Genomic DNA, 21,073 nt, shown 5'->3' with positions numbered 1-21,073 from the left:
GCACCTTTGTCCCTTTATGACAGTAAATGCCTAAGATTTGTCTCAGAACAAGGCATAGCTTTTAGTAATTAAAAGGCCTTATATAGATATGATAAGCTGCAATGCTTAAAATCCTCTTCTGATCCAAAATTTACTTTGTGTGGAGCACCATTTTCAGAATGGTGCTTTGAACTGACTTCAACTCTAAATTTCTGTGTTTAGCATTAATATTTTGCTGTGAGAAATTATGCAGTGTGCTTGGTACCTTCCTGTGAGTCCACAAAAACATGGGGAAAGTGTCCGGTGAAGAGATTCTGGAAAAGGATTCCTCTGCGGTGAACTAAATTTTCTCTTTCTCTCTCAACATGTTGTTCAATTGCCCAACAGACATTCGCTTGGAGAGTTGCTACCTGCAGCATGAAGATGAGCAATGCACCTCACAAATCCCAGGCCGACACCGAATGGATGCTTGCTGCTGTTCAGTGGGGGCAGCATGGGGCTTTGAGTGTGAGGAGTGTCCTCTGAAAGGATCACCTGAATTTGAAGCTCTTTGTCCAAGAGGACCTGGGTTCTCTACAAAAATAGAAATAACTGGGAAACCCTTCTCTAAAGGTATGTGATCCTTTTGTGGTTCATTGCCAGCAAATACCGCTTTTCCTTTTACTCTTCCCTTGGACAATTCCTTTGGGTTTGAAGATTTCAGTGAGAGTCAGGCACTTCACTCACTTTAAGGCACATTTGAAAATCTGCTTAGATTTCATGGAAATTAAGGCCAGAATAAGATAATTTAGTCTTTGTCACAGACCATTAAATGCCACATATTACTGCAGCTTCAAAACACTAAATTTGTGTCTCTAGTAGAGAGGTTAAATTGTGCCTGCCTTTGCCTCCTGTATTGCATCTAATGGCATCTCTGGCTGATGGAATAGCTTTGAAGACCTGGCACCTCTTAGTACAAGAACTGGAACAAACTGAGCACTCAGCATTGGATGTATTGAAAGAACAATCCTTCTTACCTTTGCAGGGTGCAATAACTTTAATTCTACTATGGAGCAGACAAGGGAGGGTGAATAATTTTGTGAATTTCTTGTGGAGCTACTTGGAGAAGTAGAAAAAAAATGTTTTCAGGAGGGTAGCTCAAATCAGCAGAATTTAATTTACTGTAAACCAAGTCTTGTTATGACTGTTGTTGGTAAACTTCCAGCATTAAATGAGAATCACACAGTGACACCCTAGCATCATGTGCTGAAAGCCTTCTTTCCAGGGTTACCAGTGGGGTTAAGCTGGACAGTGTCAGAAGCACAAATGGATGCGAATATGTTTATAAAGAAAGCCAGTTACCCAAAAACTAAACATTCTGAAGGCTGAAAGGAGGGGAAAATATATATGAATCACAGTTGCTGTTGTTAGTTTCAGCCTTAGTTTTATAAACAGTTACTAAGTCATTAATTACCCATAAAGAAAAGTGACATGTGCTTTTATTTATGCTCGTTATGTTTTCTGTGACTCATGGAAGTCACTTTTTTTTTCTCAGAAACCAGAAGACAGAGTGGTTCTTCTGGAAGCACCCTTTGCCCTTGTAGGTTTGATCCTCTGTCCACTGAAATCTTATTATTGACTTCAGTGAGCTGCAGATCAGATCCCTCAAGACAAAGGGGAGAGTAATACCAATTTATGTCAGAAAGCGCTCTTGGTAGCTCCAGTGCTACAATGTTGGTTAGGTGGAAGTTCATTTAATGTGAGCTAACATTTTCCCAAAAGGAGGGGTCATTATCATGAGAAAGGGTGAGCTTTGAAGTCAGTGTTGTTCCTTTGTGTGCTGTTTTTGTATGAAGTGGTAACATCGTATGTCCTTACTGTTTCATTTTTAGATATCAATGAATGTAAAATGGTCCCCAGTCTTTGTACCCATGGAAAATGCAGAAATACCATTGGCAGTTTTAAGTGTAGATGTGACAGTGGATTTGCCCTTGATTCTGAAGAGAGGAATTGCACAGGTAAACTGCATGGATATATCTCTCAAAACTTTGATTTGAAAAGGAAAAACTCAACTCTTTTGAAAATATTGTGACTGTGTTTTGTGTTACAGATATTGATGAATGCCGCATCTCTCCTGATCTTTGTGGCCAAGGCATCTGTGTCAATACTCCTGGAGACTTTGAATGTGAATGTTTTGAAGGCTATGAAAGTGGATTCATGATGATGAAAAACTGCATGGGTATGTTTTTTATAAACCATACCTGTGCAATAGTATGCTGTGCGCTAGTATGCTATGCATGGGGGTTTTTGTTGGGTTTTTTTTGAATGCTTGATAGTGCCTGGGTTTAGGTCTCTCTCATTTTGTGAGTCTTAATAAAGCTCACTTTAACTTGATTTCCACCCCAAATGTGACTTCGCTGCTTCTGCAGGATGCCACAGAAGAAATGAGCAAGGGTCAGGATTTTAGGATGTAAGATTTATCCCCACAATCCCCGTTTTGCTAAGTGGGACACCATCCTGAACTTTGAAGTTAAAGTATATTAAAATTTACAAGAAGCCTTTTTTGAATTTATTTTATTTTATTTTTTTTAACTGCACTGTGGTGTAAGGGATGACTTGTTTTAGGAGAGGCTCCAGAACCAATCTAGGGAGACGGTGCAGTGGTCGGTAGCAGTCTATGGGGAGGGATGGGCTGCCGCTGTGGCAATGCTGGTCCCTGCAGTGACGTGCCTTCCCTTCTCCCCACAGACATCGATGAGTGTCAGCGCAATCCCCTTCTCTGCCGAGGTGGCACCTGCATCAACACAGAGGGAAGTTTTCGGTGCGATTGTCCTCCAGGCCATCAGATATCACCAAATATCTCTGCATGTATAGGTGAGACATGCAGAAAAAAAATCAATATTGTGCACAGCTTTTTATACCACTCTTGTGCTGCACGTGCATTTACAATGTTTGCTTTAGTATCATTTTCATTCAGACCTAAAATGCATTCCTCACTTTCTTTTGCAACAGACATTAATGAATGTGACCTAAGCACCAGCCTGTGCCGAAACGGACACTGTGTCAACCTGATTGGAAAGTATCAGTGTGCTTGTAATCCTGGATATCAGTCCACACCTGACAAGCTATACTGTGTTGGTAAGGACAAAATCTACGCGGGGTCTCTAGCGAATAGGGAAGATGAAACATAAGTAATTGTTTCATTTTTAGAACTTGTATAAAGACATTTTTAACAGTTATTCCAAAATCTAGTACAGTCTGTCAAAACAGTATGCAAAAAACCCTAAAATGTGCTTATCCATTACTTGTCAGGAATGAATGAAACTTTGGCAGCGCTACAGTTAACTGTGTAATAGCTTATTTTCTCTAGTAAATCAATCATGATGCATAAAATAGCATACTATTTTAAATGGCCTAAGACTTTGATCATTAAGAGGGAATACCTTGTTAAATCCCAAGTTCTATGTTTTATTAAAAATCAGCATTCCTGACAGACCATGGACTAGAATCGTGTAGTTCAATTGAATTTTTCCTAATTTGATCTGTAATTGTCTTAAATATAGGGCCTTTCCAGTAACTGTTTCCTTAAAGCCATATTTTGTAAATGACATTCAGCTTAAATCACGTATTGTGCACTCTTATATGCATATATTTTATTGTGCCACGGAAACATGTGCAAAATCCACTGGCTTTAATTCTGCCTAGTAGATAATTTTTTCCCTTGATCCTTACAAAAACTTTGTTGCCTTCTTGATACTATGGTAACCCAACAGTGGTATTTTTATATGTAGAAAGAGAGCTGCAGAGGTATTTGTATATGCAGTCAGATAATATCATCTTTTTCCCTCCTGGTCTGCCTGACCTCCATCCCAATGTCTATATTTGCAAACACTTGAGTGTTCAAGGAGCGTGCAAATATCAGGTGTGGATTCTGGATTGATGCTGTTCTGGAAAGCTGACTCAGAGCGTGTCCTTGAAATATGCTTTAAAGTAAAAGGTATTGTGGGTTTTAACTGTAATTTTCTCCTTTTTTTAGATATTGATGAGTGCAGTATAATGAATGGTGGCTGTGAGAACTTCTGTACGAACTCAGAGGGCAGCTATGAATGTAGCTGTAAACAAGGCTTTGCGCTCATGCCAGACCACAGGACATGCACTGGTAAGGGAGATTGTTGGGAACTTTTCTGCTGGAAGCGTTTGTTTCAAGAGTTTAAAAATAGACCTTCTTTTTAAGATTAAAGCTACTGTAACAAATATACTGTAAAAAATAGGCAGTTAATGCCTGGAAAGTTATTTTTCTGAAGTAAACATCTCCAAAATGTCAAAATTTGACGACTGCAGAACCGAATTGCTTGGAAGGGAATTGATTCTTCATAATTTCAGAAAGTGTACAAGTTGATTCTGAGTTTGGTAACAAAAAGCTGTAATTTTTTCTCTAGGAGATAGATTTTTCTCCCTTAAGGTATTACGTTAGATCTAAATCCCAAATGTGTTGAAATCAATGGAAAGAATCATCATAAACATAAGCCAAAATGCTCTGCATGTGTACTGTATGGTTATATTGCAGAGAGAATACACGGAAGTGCTAGAAAAGGAGCCAGTTGCCCTGTTCTGTGGTTGTGTGGTATCTGCTCTTAAGCAAGCAAGAAAATTCCTATTTTAAATTCTTTGTTTAGTCAAATGCAAGTATGCTGCATTACTTCAAAACTGAATGACTTTCAAACAAACTGAAATCTGAATAGTATGAAACTATCTTAGGAAACAGCCCTCTTGCACTCTAAACAGGGTTTGTGAGAAAATTTTCAGAGCTCTGTAAAGGCTGGGTGATCTCCTTTGAGAGTCTGGGAGTCATGATCCCAGTAAGTGAATTGTACTCGGTGATTTCCACATAGGTTACTGGAAAGATAATTCTACCCTACTCTTCTCTTACTTCTTGCTGCACAGCCACTGGCCCGCTGAGGCATGTGAATGTTTGCCAGCTGTTTGCCAATTCCATCCAAGAGCTCCTTGAGGAGCATGAGAAATATAACAGGGTTAATCCCTTGGGATAGAATTGCCTTTATAGTCGAACAAACGGACAGGTTTTTTTATACTGAATTAATCGAGAGCTCACATTTAGAATTTGTAAATATTTGTAGACCTCTGACCAGGGTCTCAATTACCCGGAGGCCACTCGCTCCCATTCCGAAGAATAAAAGAGCCTTAAAACATAGTTAAATGTAGTTTGTCCCCCGCGTTGTAGCATACATTGTCAGAAAGATGTAAAATACCCAATCTTCAGCAAGCATTGGACCCTTGTTCAAAGAAAGTAATCGACTACAAAAAGTGGAAATTTGACTGACCCTGAAATTAAGTATTTCAAAATCTAAAATATTTAGATTGGAAGTAGTCTGTTTTAGGTCAAGTTTCTAGAAAAGGCAAGCTCATACAAAAACTTGCCCAAACATTGGTGTTTGGGACACTTTTGCAATGAAAAAATAAAACCAGTTGATCAAAATTGTGCCTTAGCCAAAATCTAAACCCAAGTGACAGGATTAGAGGGACGTGAGAGGGAAGGGAGGAGCAGGGGAGCAGGGTTCTCTGAGCCACTTTTCTGTTTGCATCTTCTTGGCTTAACCAAATGACCCAAGTGTATACTTGGGCAGTCTTAGGGATCTCAGTTTTGCGCTTTACACCTGCTTGCCCTTAGCCATGCAAGACATCTCTAAACCAAAAAGCAGAGCAGATCGTTAGAGCGCCTTCCTGCGTGTTAAACTAGAAACTTTGTAATAGAAAACTATTATCTTGCCCTTCTCAAAATGAAAAAGGGAGGAAGCAATTGCCTTTTCTGTGGGGAAGGGATGGATTCGCAGTGGTTTTGTCCACATGTTAACTTGACCATAACCATGTGCGTAGAAGTTTGTAGTCAGATCCTTCTGGGTGAGGATTGAAAAAGCATCTGATCTTAGTTGTGAATTTTTGCATATTTATATCCAGCCTTGACTCTGAAAAATAGAATTTCATTCATAGGCCAGCCAGTAATAGCTATTAGGTATTCATTTTCATACTCTCCTCTAAGAAAGACGAATGCAATAGCCAACACAGGCAAAGGTCTAAATAGCAGAAACACCAGACACCTTTGATGTCAAGTCAAACTCTACCTACGAAAATATCTAGAGATGTGAGGTGGCACCCTCACCACCCTTTTAGTTTCTAAAAATGCTGCCACCTTCTTTTCAAGAGATGTTAATTACATATATAAACACCTGGCGAATATTCAAAACCCGCATGCTGAAATTTTGTCTCTGCCTAAACTGAGTGAAAATAAGAAAAATTTTATTTTGTGACATTTTCTACTCATTGCACTGAGTATCTGGTTTTACTTTAGATGTTTGTGCGTGGTAGAAGATACAGTAGCACTGTGACCTGAGTATGTGAAACACCTATTTTACATTTTCAGTTTGCTCTCTGTGTGAACATGTCTTTTATCTTTAACATCACACAGAGCTAGAAGCCATTACAGAATATATTTCTTGATAATTGAGCTGGTAAGAACGCTGTTCAGTTCAGTAGTAGGTCAGGTTTGAATTGGTGAGGTTATGCATAAATAATGAGCTCAATTAGGAGAAACAACAGGTTCTTTGTCAGCTGATTTTCCCCCAACTGTGAAATCAGTACAGTGACAGGTTAGTAAATAAAGTTCTTTATTTCTGTCATTATTATTCCCATTTCTAGAGCTTAATTTTGCATGTTAATTCACATTCCATTCCAAATTAACATTTCCAGGCTAATGTCCATGCCAACATTATTTGCTTGTTAAGATCAACAGGGACTGGTCGGCCTTCTTACTTGCAGAAGCTGCGTACCCACACAAGCACTAGCTGGTAGAAGTACAGAAGAATAATGAACATAATATTTTAAGTTAAAGCGAGTTCATTTTCTGCAGCTGCATAATTACTGCAATCCACAATAGACTGGCCTGATAATGAGTTACACCCTTTCTCTTGGAGGGTGAATCTTGTCTTTTTGTGCTGATTTTTTTCCCATGGTATCACTAGGCAGAGTTCCTGATTTTTGCTCTTGCTGGTCTATGTTGGTGCTGACACAGGGAGATTCTGGGGATTTTTACAGGGAACACTAATATTACCCCAGGGACTCAGAAGGATTCCAGACTTTAGCAATGGCTGCATTAATATAATAACGTGTCTGCTTCTACAGCTTGGCCTCAATCAATGATGGCCAATTTCATGAACTGAGAAAACAACTTACATGCTAGAGGATGTAACCATATGGCTGGCCTGACCAGTCAGCTGAAATGCTAAAAAAAAAAAAAAAAAAAGAAAAAAATCTCTTACTGAAATAAATGTATGTACCGTAATTATTCCCCTCATGAGTTCAACTCTGTATTTCCAGTTTGTCACCAGCCTTGAGACCTGTAGAAGTATTCTGCGTGTATGATGGCTTTTTTAAGATCTGTAAAGTCTGGTATTTTTGTCACTGAATTTGACTTCAGAGCTTCCATTGACTTCAACGATTATTGATTGTATTCAAGAATCTCCAACCGTATGCGGCCATGTGGTGTGACAACGGTTCTGGTGGTTTTTTTTCTGTCAATGACTTTTTTACCTACAAAGTTGGTTCCTGTTCCCATTGGAGTCAGAGGGGAATGTTTGCCACTGACTCTTGCTGGGGATGAGGAGCTTACTCATCAGGACAATTTTGCAATGCACCACTCAATTATTTGCAAGGATTCGATCGTCTTCATGTTTGTCAGAGCATTAAAATATTTGCTGCCCATGATTATGGTTAGTCGCATTGCATAAAGGTAGCATATTTTAATCTGGCTTTTTCCTTGTAGATATTGATGAGTGTGAAGACAATCCTAACATCTGTGATGGAGGCCAATGTACAAACATTCCAGGAGAATACAGGTGTCTTTGCTATGATGGATTCATGGCATCTGAAGACATGAAGACTTGCATAGGTAAGTGAAAGTACTTACTTTCCAATCTGCATTAACTCGGGAAAAATTATTTGTTTAAGGCACTATTTCCAAGTAGGCAGCCAATGATATTTGAAGAGTGTTTCTCTTATGCCCTAATTCTGACCACCTGACCACAGGACCAGCCTCATTGCACAAGCTATGTTTATCAAACGCAGATGTAATCTCTCTATGTCCCTGTAGATTGGGATGCAAATATGATGATCTATAGCATCGTGTTTTGGGTCCTCTTCCAGTGAGGTTTTCATGCAGCTCAGATTAAAGAGTGCTTGCGGAAAGGAAGCGCTACTGGATGATGCCGTGGAAAATTTCTAGCAAGATAAATCACCAGTGCTGGTTTAAACTTGTCTCTAAGACAAAACTGTGTGCAAGTGCTGTACCTTGGTAGAACAAAATCACAAAACAGTTTACCTTCAAAAACGAGCATATTTGAGGAGAAATGTTCGTACAAAACTAGATAATGTATGCATGCATATATAAATATACATATACACACACAGATATACATAGAAAGCATCAATAAATAGTCATAGTCATTCTTTCGATAACATGCTGAATCTTATTCTCTATTTTTAAGGAAAGTTGGAATGAAAGTTATGTTAATACAGATACAGTAATATAACAGTGTTAAACCAGATCTTGAAATGTACGCTTGGTAAGGAATAACTAACCTAAGCAGTTTTCTCTTTGCATACATAGACCCATTTTTGTACCAAAACATCATATTTCAAGAGATTTTGCCTGTTACTTTCTAAAAATTTTATTTAATAAATCTTAATTAATGTGTTTTTTTTAGATGTTAATGAGTGCGATCTGCATCCAAACATCTGTCTGAGTGGAACCTGTGAGAATACAAAAGGCTCATTTATCTGCCATTGTGATATGGGATATTCAGGCAAGAAAGGCACAACTGGTTGCACAGGTATGTTTTAAAGTTTAATTATTAACTTCTAGTTAAACTTGTAAGTGTGCATGCCCTTTTCTCTAGTGTTCAAAACCTCCTCTCACTGTGCTGCTTGTCACTTATTTGTGCTAAATATTGTATCTCTTTTCCAAATTTGCTGAGCTTGTGTTCCGCTGAACTTCAGTGGCATAGCATTCAGCCCGATGCTGCTTCTGCTGAAACAGGTGACAAAATGTCTGCTGGGAACAAAATTGGGCTTATTACTGCATTTTTGTTGGTCTAAGAGAACAGAAAATGCCATTGCCTGTAACTTGACAGACTCCTGAGGACCTCAGTGCATTTGGATTAGTTAATTGTATACTATGCATACAAATAGCAGGTATCTGTTCCAAGCGTTAGTTTGGCAAACACAGATGGCTTGAAATATGTGCTAAAATATATTTTCAGGTTTTTCAAAGTGGCAACAATACAGCTACTCAACTACATTATATCAGCAAAATTAGAATTTGCATTATTTCATGTGTTGCCAGCAAACAAGAAATGAGGTTCGAATAGACAGGCTCCGAGGGTACGATATTAATAGTCCTAGTGCTGGTGTCTCAAGCCAAGGTGTTGAGAGTCTTAGGCTTTGCCCAAATATGAATGCAAACATATGTTTAATATAATTTTTAATGTAGACTTAGGGTAAACACATTTCTGGCAATGTCTTTGAGACAGTCTTTTATTCTTAGTCTGCCCTTATTGTCCAGAGTTAATAATATACTTCTGTAACCTCCCCAAATATATGAGGCTGGTTTTTTACAGCTCTCATAGAACAATCTGAGAGCTGGAGTTGTACTTTGCATATTGGACTGTGGACGAATAGTTGTGCGTTAGTAACAGCTGCTTTTGACTTACATATAAACTGATCTACATCCAAGAAATCCCTAATTGTACCCTGTAGACCAACATTTCAATGTTTTTTGTTTCTGTGCTAAATTATATGAAGATCTTCAGTACTCTAGACCTGAAAGCCCTCATGCTGATCAGTTACACATGGCGCAGCTGTCACTCCCAGTGTAATGAGTGATGGTCAGGAGCAGTCAGGGAAGATGAAGGCAAAAGGCAGAGAAAGGTCATGGAGGCAGGGAAGGAATCTGAGGTATGGCTTCTGGGGAAGTGCCTGGAAATAGCCACCATTTTGGCATCATGGGACAAATAGTGGCAAATGTCCCAAGCAATACTTTTTTTGTTAACGGAGAGGCAGGGAAATCCCTCCCTCCCGGCCCCAGCCAAGCCCAGCCCTCTGGATGGATGCTGTCTGCCATGTAGGCTCTTCCCACCACCTCGCACGTCTTTTATCTTTCCCTCAGCCCAGCCTCTGCTGCTTTTGGCTATATGCTGGTGTCCCAGGGAGGATGGCACTCGCCAGGAAAACCACCACGACAGCTTAATTACAACAGATGCTGCAGAAGGGGCTCAGAAATTTGATAGAGGCCAGTGGTCTGACAAAAATTTAAAGTATCAGTTATGCTGATACAGCTGAGATGGGACCATACTCAAAATAAATCACAATTTTTGGGGGGATTTAAATAAGCAAAGAGAGGAAGCAGAGCAGGAACTTTTTAAAAAAGTCTGATATACTGGTGGAGACCTTTGAATTCCCCACCTCATGTCTGCACATTATTAGAACAGAGCTGAAGTTCCCAAGCTCAGTTGCTGCAGACTATGAGAGCATCCTTCAAGACTTCTTCTGGAGGGACCTTGCTAACAGCACCTGAATGCCAGAATTCAATTCTTGTCTTACAGACAGATCAAAAGCACCCAGAGTTTTTAGGAACTCCTGTGGAAAAAAAAATTACAAAAATGCATACAACTCTTTGAATGGGAGGTTCTCTGTTTCATGAGAACAACTAAAGAACGTCCTGTGGGTTCCATTACAGTTTTGTCTAAATATTTCAGCTCCCTTGTCGTTACTGATTGTTTCCATTTTAACAAATAAACATGTTTTTTTCCCCAATCATTTAACAGTATTCAGAATCCACCCACTGACTTACATTCCCATCCCACACAGATGTTAGGTCGCCCCCCTCCTTGGTTCTCAGTAAGAATGTGGACAGAGCTTAGTAACAAAAATATAATTTTTAAAAAATTATCAAAAACATACATTGTAGATGCAGGTGTCCTAGGCAAAGTGCTATGAATATCTTAATTTCCATTCACAAGGCAAACTGCAGCAAGACTGATTTAGAGCAGTTCATTTTAGATTTTTTCTAGGCAGGCAATGGTACATAGCCACTAGAGAGAAGATTGCAAAGTTTTCCCCTGTCCCAGTTCCAGATTGCCCAGCTTTATGACAAATATCTTGTCTCTGCTTTTTCTGTCAATAAAGTATGCATGTACTTGTGCAGAGATGAAATCCTGTATTGGCACTTGCATTTGTATTTTGTGATTCATCACCACTCTGGAGTATTGCCTGTAAATTTGCAATATTTCACTGTTGATGTAGAGCCTTAGATTTACTTGCTCTGATATTTTCACAGAGGAACAAATTCTTCTCTGACTCTCTCCCATCCATCCTTGCCAGTTATGACTGTGTGCGCAGACCTCCCGTTTGTCCTGGTGGAGCCGTGCTTGCACAGGCGTAGGGCTCTCTTCACAAAGTCATAGAATCATCTAGGTTGGAAGGGACCTTTAAGATCATTGAGTCCGACAATTAACCTAGTGCTGCCAAAACCACCACTAAACCATGTCCCTAAGCGCCACATCTTTTACGTATTTCCAGGGGTGGCGATTGCACCACTTCCCTGGGGCAGCCTGTTTCAATGTTTGATAACCCTTTCGGTGAAGAAATTTTTCCTAATATCCATCCTAAACCTCTCCTGGTGTAACTTTGAGGCCGTTTCCTCTTGTCCTAGGGTCAAATCAGACTGAACGAGGTGAACTTGCAGGCAGAAGTTGCTCGAGATGGTCATGAGATCAAAAGTAAATGTGCTTTAAAAGTCAGCTGGATTTCTCCACAGCAGGCTTAGGGAGTTGGAAGGCTGAGACCAGGCTCTGACTCTGCAAGGGCCACGCTGGTGCCATTTGGAGAAAGGCTAGCGGAAGACGTTCAGTTGTGGCCTTGGTGTGGGATGTGAGGTTAGAGGGTTTGGTCTTGAACATTTCTTGCTGTCATCCAGTAATGCTGATGATAGTGAATAAAGGAGGAGTGAGTGCACACTGCATACTTGCGTGGCTGACAATAACATAAAGAGGAGGACACCTGATATGGTGAAAGGAAGAGGTGAGCCCTGTCTTTTGCACTCAGAATTAGGTCCATAATGTTTTGTGACTTGTACAATGTGCTTGCCTCTCTCCCCTGCCTTTGGCTTCTGGCCATTAATAATACATTGTGTTTCAGTCTTGATGGCACAAGAGAGTTCTGGTATCAGTGAAACAAATACATTTTCCCTTATGAATCTGGGAGCTGGCTGTGTCAGGCCAAATACCAGAAGATAATAATATTGAGATGCTGCCCGCCAAATGGGGGTATTACAGAAGGAGCGTATTGTGAATAGGCGTCTGTCCAGCAACAACAGGCTGTGCCCCAGGCTGATGACGTAAGGACGGATAGCAGGCAAGAACTGAACTGCCCCATGTGAAACTCCAAGAGGTGCTTATGGTACGGTACGCTGAACAAAATCCAAGAGTGATTCCGAAAGAGAAAACCATTTTGCAGGTATAGAGATCAGAATAGGGGAGTGTTTCCATATATTTTTCTACTTGTGTGAGCGCTAAGCTGAAATTCATAGCCTTCTCCCTCTGAAAAGCCTTCCCTTTTACCTACCTGATTACATGGGCAGTGACCCAGGAGGAGGAAATGCCTTGTGACTTCCACCAGACGACTGCCCTGTGGGAATTGGGCCCAGGCTTGAAATACCAGTGAAACGTCAGTGCGATAAAATGCACAGATATGTGGAGAGTGCCAAAAAAATTAAAAAGTCTGAAAATGCTTAAGGGATTTGCATAATTCCTGACAAACAGTACTGATTTATAGGTGGAGACTGAATTAAATTCACACTTTGTTAAGAATCCATATAGACTATTGAAGCCTCAATGAAACTTAACAGAAAACATAAATGGTACACAGAGTCCTGTGATGAACGTGTGAATTTTCGTGGGTTAATGTTCACTCATTCAAATGCAGAGGAATGACTTGGGTGTTTCCAGAGTATAGGTGAAAATACGGTGATTTATCCGCGTGCTCCTCTCTGGCCGAGTTTAATGATCCACTTCCAGACTGCGTAGAGATGCGCTGTGCAGATAGAAGCTAGCCGTTCCTTTCCTTTGGTTGCCACGTTTGCAAGCACAGTGCCAACATGACAGGTATATATGATGTGTATTTTTGCTGCACATCCACAGCCCTGAAAATTCGTGCCTCTTTGATTAATGGGAGAGACACTTTATTAATTGCCAAGGGCTTGAGTGAAAAAATATTTGTCCAGAGAAGAGAACTGAAGGAGCCAACAAAATAGGGTGACTGACAGTTTTTTTCCCCAGAGTGCTTGGGATTGTTATGATGTCAGATCTGCATATTATTTATCATGCGTATTCTCATCTGTTGTAGGCAGACAACTCCCTTAGTATTAATGGGAGTTGTGCAATTACAAAGCTGAGAACATGTGTGCAGCAGGACTGGGGCACAATGGAACTGGCTGAGGATGCAGTGTCAGTCTTGGATTGGAATGTCTTTATTTTCCTTGGCTTGTCACGGCCTCATACTGGAGGCAGGAGGAGAAGGTTGATATAAATCAGTGACTCACTCCTTTACTCTTCAGTGAAAATCCCCCTAAAGTCAAAGGGAATAGGCCATTACTGTGTGAAACCCTGACTTGGGTAGTGTCCTCCTGTGTGCTCTTTGGGTCATGCTACCTTTGCTCAGACTGAGTAATGCCTTTCTCTCAAACAATTACACGAAAATAGTTGGAGTATTTGAAGAGTGTAGTACTGTTTGTACTGCCATGCAGACAGCACAATCTGGACTCTTGCTCTTATTAAAGATATTTATGTTGAGTTAATTTTTCCCCTACAGAGCTCAACTTCTCCTTTTTGTTTCGTTCTGTGAAGCCATAATTCAATACTTATGGCAACATAAATCCATATTAAGCTCCAGTATAAGCAGGCATAAATTCCATTGATTTCACTGCCCCGTTTACACAGGACCGTGTTTGGTCTGAGATATCTTTTGCCTTGGAAATAATTGGAATGCAATAAATTCAGGCTTATAACTCAGCTGTGCAATGAAAGGAGAGAATAGGGATTATAGCAAAACAACATCTGAGTTAAATGCAGATAGCTTTGAAAATAAGTAAAATCTGGGATGAAGCCAGTGATGGTATTTTGTATGCCTCAGTCAGCTTTCATTTAAGTATCTGAAAACCTTTCCATGCATCAATGAAATAAGCCCTGCAATGTCCCAGTAAAGGTAGATGGTATTAGAAAGTATATTTTGCATTCCCTATTTGATCTTTACCCAGGCAAGAAACATTGAAATCTATTGAATTTTTCTCCTGGAAAAAAGCTGAAAGGGATTTCAGGATTTTGTTCAAAGCAAGTGGAATGGCGTTTCAGTGGACGATCTCTGAGAAAGCCGATCCCATTATAAATACCCGTATTTGGATAGAGACTTGTGCTGACAACTTCCATCCTGCAGAAGAGTCCAAGCTTTTTAGTGCATGTGTCAAACAGCTGATGGGGGAACAAGTGTGCAGTGCATGGGCACCAGTGTCACGGGGCTGCTGTTCCACTGAGAGATGTTAATGGGGGCTCTCAGGTGCAAAGTGTTAGCAGGTCAGAGGGAGATGGGATGGGATGGAGCCCACAGTCACTTTATGTAGAGTTGAAAATTTGTTTTCGATTGCCTTACATTTCAGGCTGAGTGTGACTTCATTGCGGTGTAGCTATTGCATGCAAGTTTCTGTTTGTGTTTGCTGGTGGTTTAAAAAAATTCTTGGCAGAATTCTCTCCACTGATCTTTTTTGTGTTGTTTTGTTGTACTCTGCAGGGTATAAGGAAGCATGTGATTATTTGTATGTTGCAAAGCATCAAATAATCAAATACAACGCAATCTTAATGTTAGCGGTGCTTTAACAGTTCAGGTTTTTAAATCATGTAAATGTTAAAATATAGAATGTTTGCTTCAGCTTTTTTATGTCAATGTATACTGTAGCTGACCTCTCAAAATTCCTTCTATTCTTTCCCTTCAGTCCAAGCCAAAATGAACGTGTTTTTTTCTGACCACCCTTAAGATTTTTGACAGACACTAGTTTCCTGTTTAGGGTGATGTTATCTTCATATGAGATGCTGCACATGCTAAATACAAATATGGTCTGAGATTATCTGCTCCTGGCCCTTTTTTTAAGTTTTAAAAAGTGTCCATTTGCGTGTTTTCAGGCTTGTTGGTGCAGTCAACATTCATTAATAGTAGATTCCAGCTGCCAGATTTAGATCTGTATCTAGACTTCAGCATTCAGATTATGGGAATACTCATGTCTGGGGTTTTGATTCAGAGCAATGCCTCATTTAGAAAGAAACCCAGAAAAGTAAAATTGGATGCCGTTCCACTATACAGACTTAAAAAAAAACAAACACACACAAACCCAACCAACCAAACAAAAAAAAAACCCCAAACCAACAGTGGGTTTGGGTGATTTCTGGACTTGAGTATTTAATTTTAGGATGACAGACGTATGTTGTCTGCCTCTCAGAGTCACGTGTAGCCTCTGTGAAAAGGCAAAATATATGTACAGGGCATAAAGGATGCCCTTCTAAAGAAGGGTGGGTAGAAAAACCCAAGAAAAGGTTAGGAAGGAAGTGATTAAGATGGTATCTGGACACTTTCCCTGGTGGCTCCACTCTCTTGCCCTAAAGAGCTGGTTGTTTTTAGGTACAATGGTATGGAAACTGAGATCTGTGGTTTTGGGGCTGAGAACCCCAAAGGTTGTTACATGGTTGATGGCTGATGCTTTTTCTTAATCATCTTCTTGAGAGGGGTGTGAGCTGGGTTTTTTGTGTGTGGAATCACGCTGAGTTTATGAGCTTGTTTTTCCTTCCCATTAGCTGTGGTACAGAATGAGATGATTTGGCTTACTGCAACAGCAAAGGAACCTGAGAGGGCAGAAAAAATTGATATAAATATTAAGTGGTTTGATGTGAGTTCTAGATAATTTACATCCTGCATGGAAGTAAAGCACAGTTAGAGGGGGCTCAGTCACAGAAAGCACTGTAAAATGCATAGCTCAGATGTGTAAGAAAATTCCTGCCGGTTCTGTTTTAGTTACCAGTAGTAATTTCTCAAAACTTTGCCTTTGAGTTTATACATTCTCCAAGTACTTATATGGGGCATTAATACTGTTTTGTGACAAGGAAGAATGGGGTTCAGTTTGTTTTTTTTTCTGTCTATACATTTTGACATTACCAGATAATGCCCAAGAATGAAAATAAGGTGAAAATAGCAAGTACTGAAATAGAATGTGCTGGCACGAAAGCGTATGTTGAAGATTTGATGACTTGCTGCCTGGTGTCTCCAAGGATGCTGACTTTTTTCCACAGCGTTAGGTTTCCTAAGTTCTTAATAAACTGCATGCCTGATGATCTTTGTGTCCGTCGGCTGTCACGTTGAATACCGTGGTACAGCCCATCCTCCACCTTCCACACAGTTTCTGGCAAAGCGGAACCTGGCTTCGTTAACTGCCTAGGGATAATCCTAGGAGGAGTTTGCAGGTGGTACCCAGCTGCTGTTCATCAGCATCCTTGCAGTTACCGTGGGGGCTGTGGGAGGGCTGCATTCCAGGAATCCCTGCTCAGCAGAGTTGCCTCAGAGACCTTTTAGCAAACCATGCAATATAGAGCCACCCGAGTCCCGCTCTGCAGACTCCAGGATGGGCAGATGGGAAAGCTGTCGTCTTTCCCTCAGTTGTGTTAAGGTATGGACAAGATGGAAGCCAGTAATTGTAGTGGTATCTCTCTGTTGTCAGGGCAGCACAGGTCTTCATACCAGCTCTTAGTCATCAGATCTGACCGACAACCTATTGCAAAGCTGCTTGACAAACGTACATCCCAGGACACTGACACCTGCAGTGGTAATCTCTATGGATGCTAGTCCTTCCCAAAGGCTTCACATTCTTTCTGAGTGCACCAGTTAGAAAAAGAAGGAAAACCCGAGTTACTGTTTCCCTCTTTGAATATAAAAGTTGCCAGGGCTCTGGAGTGAACTGCAGAAGTACTGCTTTGTATGCCTATCAGAAAAATAGATAGTAGGGCAGCACATGTTTGGAATATGCTACATGCTTCTTTGCTTTCCTTTGTTGTGATTTTATTTCTCTTTTGCTTAATTTTTAAATGTCACGTTATAAAGAAATGCAGGCTTGCTTTCATGTTCATATTGTCTTTCTTGAGAAATTCCAGTATCAGTTATCTGGATATGAGAAAGTTTGATCTATGAGCTCTTCAAACATCTCTGTGTTTTTACAGATATCAATGAATGTGAAATTGGAGCCCATAACTGCGATAGACACGCCATATGTACAAACACAGCAGGAAGTTTCAAATGTAGCTGCAGCCCTGGCTGGGTTGGAAATGGTATCAAGTGCACAGGTGAGGGTCATATGCATTTGTATTTATTTGTAAGGTCAGACCAAAACTGGGTCCTAGCCATTCTGAAAAAAAAAAAACCCAATACCACACCTACAAACTGAGAAGACAAATCATTATCAGGTTTGTTGGGTCAATTTGACTTGATCTGTTGGAGGACAAATTCTCCACCATGGTAACTGTGAAATCAGCATTATCTCATGTTTGGCTTGTGAGATCGTGAAAACAGAATGAACCATGGAGAGAGACGCTGTGTCCTCGAGGGCAGCTGATGGGAGGCAGTGAGAACTCTCCTGGTGCTCCCCGTGAAAACAAGGTACGGATCTTAGTTTTGAGAGTGCCCTGCAGCTTCCTTATTCACAGTTACCTTGTCAAACTTCTTTGTTGGGCTGCAAATAATCTGTGCCTGCTTTTCCAGCCAGATGACCCCACATGTGTGTGGGTTTTATTATGGAAGATTATTTAAAGTAGAGCTTCTGTGTGCCATACGGTATTTAAAGTTTGTATTCGTGGTGTGGTTTTTTAACTAATGTTGCTTTTTTCTTTTTTTTTTTCTTTTTTTATTATTTTAAAGATCTGGATGAGTGCTCCAATGGAACCCACATGTGCAGCCCACATGCTGACTGCAAGAATACAATGGGCTCTTACCGCTGCCTGTGTAAAGAAGGTTATACTGGGGATGGCTTCACTTGTACAGGTGAGCTTTCTTAGGAAAGCACTAGATTACCTCCAGTGGTCCCTTGCAACCTAAGTTTACGATTCAATACACAGAAAAAGCTTTTAAATATTTGAAATTATTCTCTAATATGTCTTCCATTGTCTTCTACTTCACCTAAGTTGCCATAACTTGAAATAAATACTGTGTATTTTGCCTAGTCTAAAGCAGTCATCTTTTTCACTTGATAAAATGCAGGTTTTCCTTGAGCTTTTGTTAGTTGGAGTGGGTGGCAAACATTAAAACAATGCTTGATCAGATAATTTGGCTAGTTAGTAAACCAGTCCATTGGCTAGCCACCTTAGAATTTAAATAATAGAGCACATACATTAAAATTACTTCACAAAATTGCCTAAAAATATTTGTTCTTTCCACAAGTGAGCATGTGCTGTCTGCCCTCTTTACTGCCTCATCCTGAGAGATGGTGTCAGGATGCAGTGCTGACATGTAGAATGATGGAAGTAGCTGCTTCCGAAACCTCTTTTTATAAACTGTAAATGTGATTATAAAACATTGCTGTGCGATGTTTCCCACCCACACTTCAGTCTTCTGCTTTGAAGAACAGATTAGCTCATGTAAGCTGAGTCATGAGGAGCCCTGCTCTTACACTGAGGATATCAGTGTTGCTGGTGATGCTACATGGAGGGTGACCCTGTTCCGAATAAAGGCATGTGATAGACAGCTGGTGGGCCACGTTTTTCAGCTGGTGCAAATCAGCAGCACTTTATCAACTACAGCAGGTTTTTATGGCATCTGAGAATCTGGCTCAGCAGGTTTAAGGCAAAATTTATAATTCCAAATTATAAACCCTGGGATTCTGTTTAATTCTCTCCATATAATTTACTCTTGAATCTGATTTAGCTTCCTTAGTGGCCTTCATAACCCAGTGCTTTCTGTTAATTTCCCATATGATGATTTCCAGGAGTCTATAAACTACATCTTTCAAATGGAGTGCTTGCAGAGTTTCTGCATTCAGTAGAATATTTTCTTTTTAATTTGGATACTTTTATCATTCATGGATTCAAGAGGTGGCTGGGACTCAAACTAGGGCACACAAGTGTTCTGTAAACCCTCTGCCAAACCATGCAGCATTCACCCTGGTAGGTACTACCTTTGATTTGTCAGCCATGGACTTTTATGGGCTCACAGTGCCAGCCAGACTCTGTTGCAACAAGTAACGTGCTTTTGTGGTGTATAAAATTTTAGCTAGAGGATAAGGGCCACAATCTATCTGAAGGGCAGTATAGTTCACTAGCAAGGCTGGTTTTCTCATCAGCTCTCAACCTTCAGTTTAGTTTTGATCAAGCTGTTTTCACCTCCGTGCCACTTTTTGTCAGTGTTTTGTATGTTTGGCGTGGAGACTGCCTATTACCATATGTTTGCTCAGTAAACTTCTTTTTTTCAGTTGCTGCCTCTAGGCTTTGCTGTAATAGAAACAATAACTATAATAAAATTCACGTGCTCATTCTGAGTCTAAATTTGACCCTGTGTACTGCCTCCAATTGTTCTTAACTGTAGTTACTTTAGGAGTCTGTACCTCTCTCTGATTTTCCTTTTGATTAGAAACTATTTTCAACATGTAGGAAATGTACCAAACTGTTAGATGTGATAGCCTCTGCACATAACTGGCTTGCAGTTTCTTCTGCAATGTTCACAGCCACTAGAATAATTAAAATCCTTGGAACACTGCATGCTTCTGCTGAAACAAATGTTGGTGGGAAAACCATGTTTACTGTAAACCTGCAATTTCTCTTCCTTTTACAGACCTCGATGAATGCTCAGAAAACTTGAATCTCTGTGAAAACGGGCAGTGCCTCAATGCCCCTGGAGGATATCGCTGTGAATGTGATATGGGATTTTTGCCAAGTCCAGATGGGAAAGCATGTGAAGGTAATTCTCTGTAAGCTTTTAACAACACTCAACAAATTCTGCCTTAATAATATTTTATGTTTGAAAAATTTTACAATTGGTTGCAGTTGTGGTTGTATTGAGAACTGCATGAAAATTGTCAATAGTAGCTGCTTTTTTTCAGTTTATCTATTTATTAGGGGCCTTTAGGTGTTTATCTACCGATCGTATAAAGAGAGAACAGCTTGTTGTAGCCTGTCTTACAACATATTATTTGTGGGTCTGATTGGTGATTCAAGTGGCGCTGTCAGCTGCCCATTCACCTTGGTCAGTTAGTGCCCAGTCCTTCATTTTATTCATAACATTTAAACAGAAAAAGTTAACAGAAAAAGTTGTTACTTTTTCTTGGTGTATATGAAGCTGAAAAACACTGATTTGGTAGCTAATACAGTAAGCATGCCTTAAGGGCTTCTGTGAGGTGCAGAAGCAGAATTTGAAGCCTGGCAGAAAGTTTATACAGACACCAAAAAAAAAATAAAAATCCCATGAGTATTTGTTTAGTTTTGAAAGCAAGTTGTCAGTTAACTGTTTACAATGCTTTCATAAGAGCTTTGCATATGCAAAGAATTACAAAAATCAAACAATAAGTGTTACCAACATGACTGAGGTCATATATTTGATTGTAACATTTGAAATCCTCACTTGATACAACGCTAATCAGTTAAGTCAGTCAAGAAGCAGCAGCCGTATCACCTGACATAGTAATAACTCAGAGTAACTGGTATTTGATGGAGTTCATAAGTACATCTCTATAAATGGGATTATTTCCACTGAAAAGTGTTCTGTGTATTTGTTTTAGTAATCTACCAAGAGAAATAATTTGAGAGTGAATTTTGTGCAAACTAAAACAATATTAGGTTTCGTAATGTTTCATGAAACGATTTACTTTCAAACCTTTTAGCTAACTTTAAATAGCTTATATACAGCCTAGCTCCTGTTGCTAAAACAGACTTTCCTTGATGTCTCAGATGTGTATACTAAATGCAGTATTTTA

At 39.9% G+C, this 21,073-nt stretch overlaps 1 protein-coding gene across 3 annotated transcripts in view; it reads left to right on the top strand.

Moving 5' to 3' along the window:
- FBN1 (fibrillin 1) overlaps nucleotides 1-21,073 on the top strand; it is a 154,515-nt gene that overhangs the window by 96,648 nt on the left and 36,794 nt on the right. For all 3 annotated transcript variants that reach the window (XM_063345778.1, XM_063345779.1, XM_063345780.1), the window contains exons 24-34: nucleotides 367-591; nucleotides 1,851-1,976; nucleotides 2,069-2,197; nucleotides 2,707-2,832; nucleotides 2,971-3,096; nucleotides 3,995-4,117; nucleotides 7,796-7,921; nucleotides 8,736-8,861; nucleotides 17,337-17,459; nucleotides 18,031-18,153; nucleotides 19,936-20,061. In XM_063345778.1, the coding sequence (XP_063201848.1) occupies nucleotides 367-591; nucleotides 1,851-1,976; nucleotides 2,069-2,197; nucleotides 2,707-2,832; nucleotides 2,971-3,096; nucleotides 3,995-4,117; nucleotides 7,796-7,921; nucleotides 8,736-8,861; nucleotides 17,337-17,459; nucleotides 18,031-18,153; nucleotides 19,936-20,061 (1,479 nt within the window). The remainder of the gene's footprint in view (nucleotides 1-366; nucleotides 592-1,850; nucleotides 1,977-2,068; nucleotides 2,198-2,706; nucleotides 2,833-2,970; nucleotides 3,097-3,994; nucleotides 4,118-7,795; nucleotides 7,922-8,735; nucleotides 8,862-17,336; nucleotides 17,460-18,030; nucleotides 18,154-19,935; nucleotides 20,062-21,073) is intronic.

Source organism: Chroicocephalus ridibundus, chromosome 9 (genome assembly GCF_963924245.1).
Source record: "Chroicocephalus ridibundus chromosome 9, bChrRid1.1, whole genome shotgun sequence".
NCBI lineage: Eukaryota > Metazoa > Chordata > Aves > Charadriiformes > Laridae > Chroicocephalus > Chroicocephalus ridibundus.
This window is presented reverse-complemented; position numbering and strand designations above follow the sequence as displayed.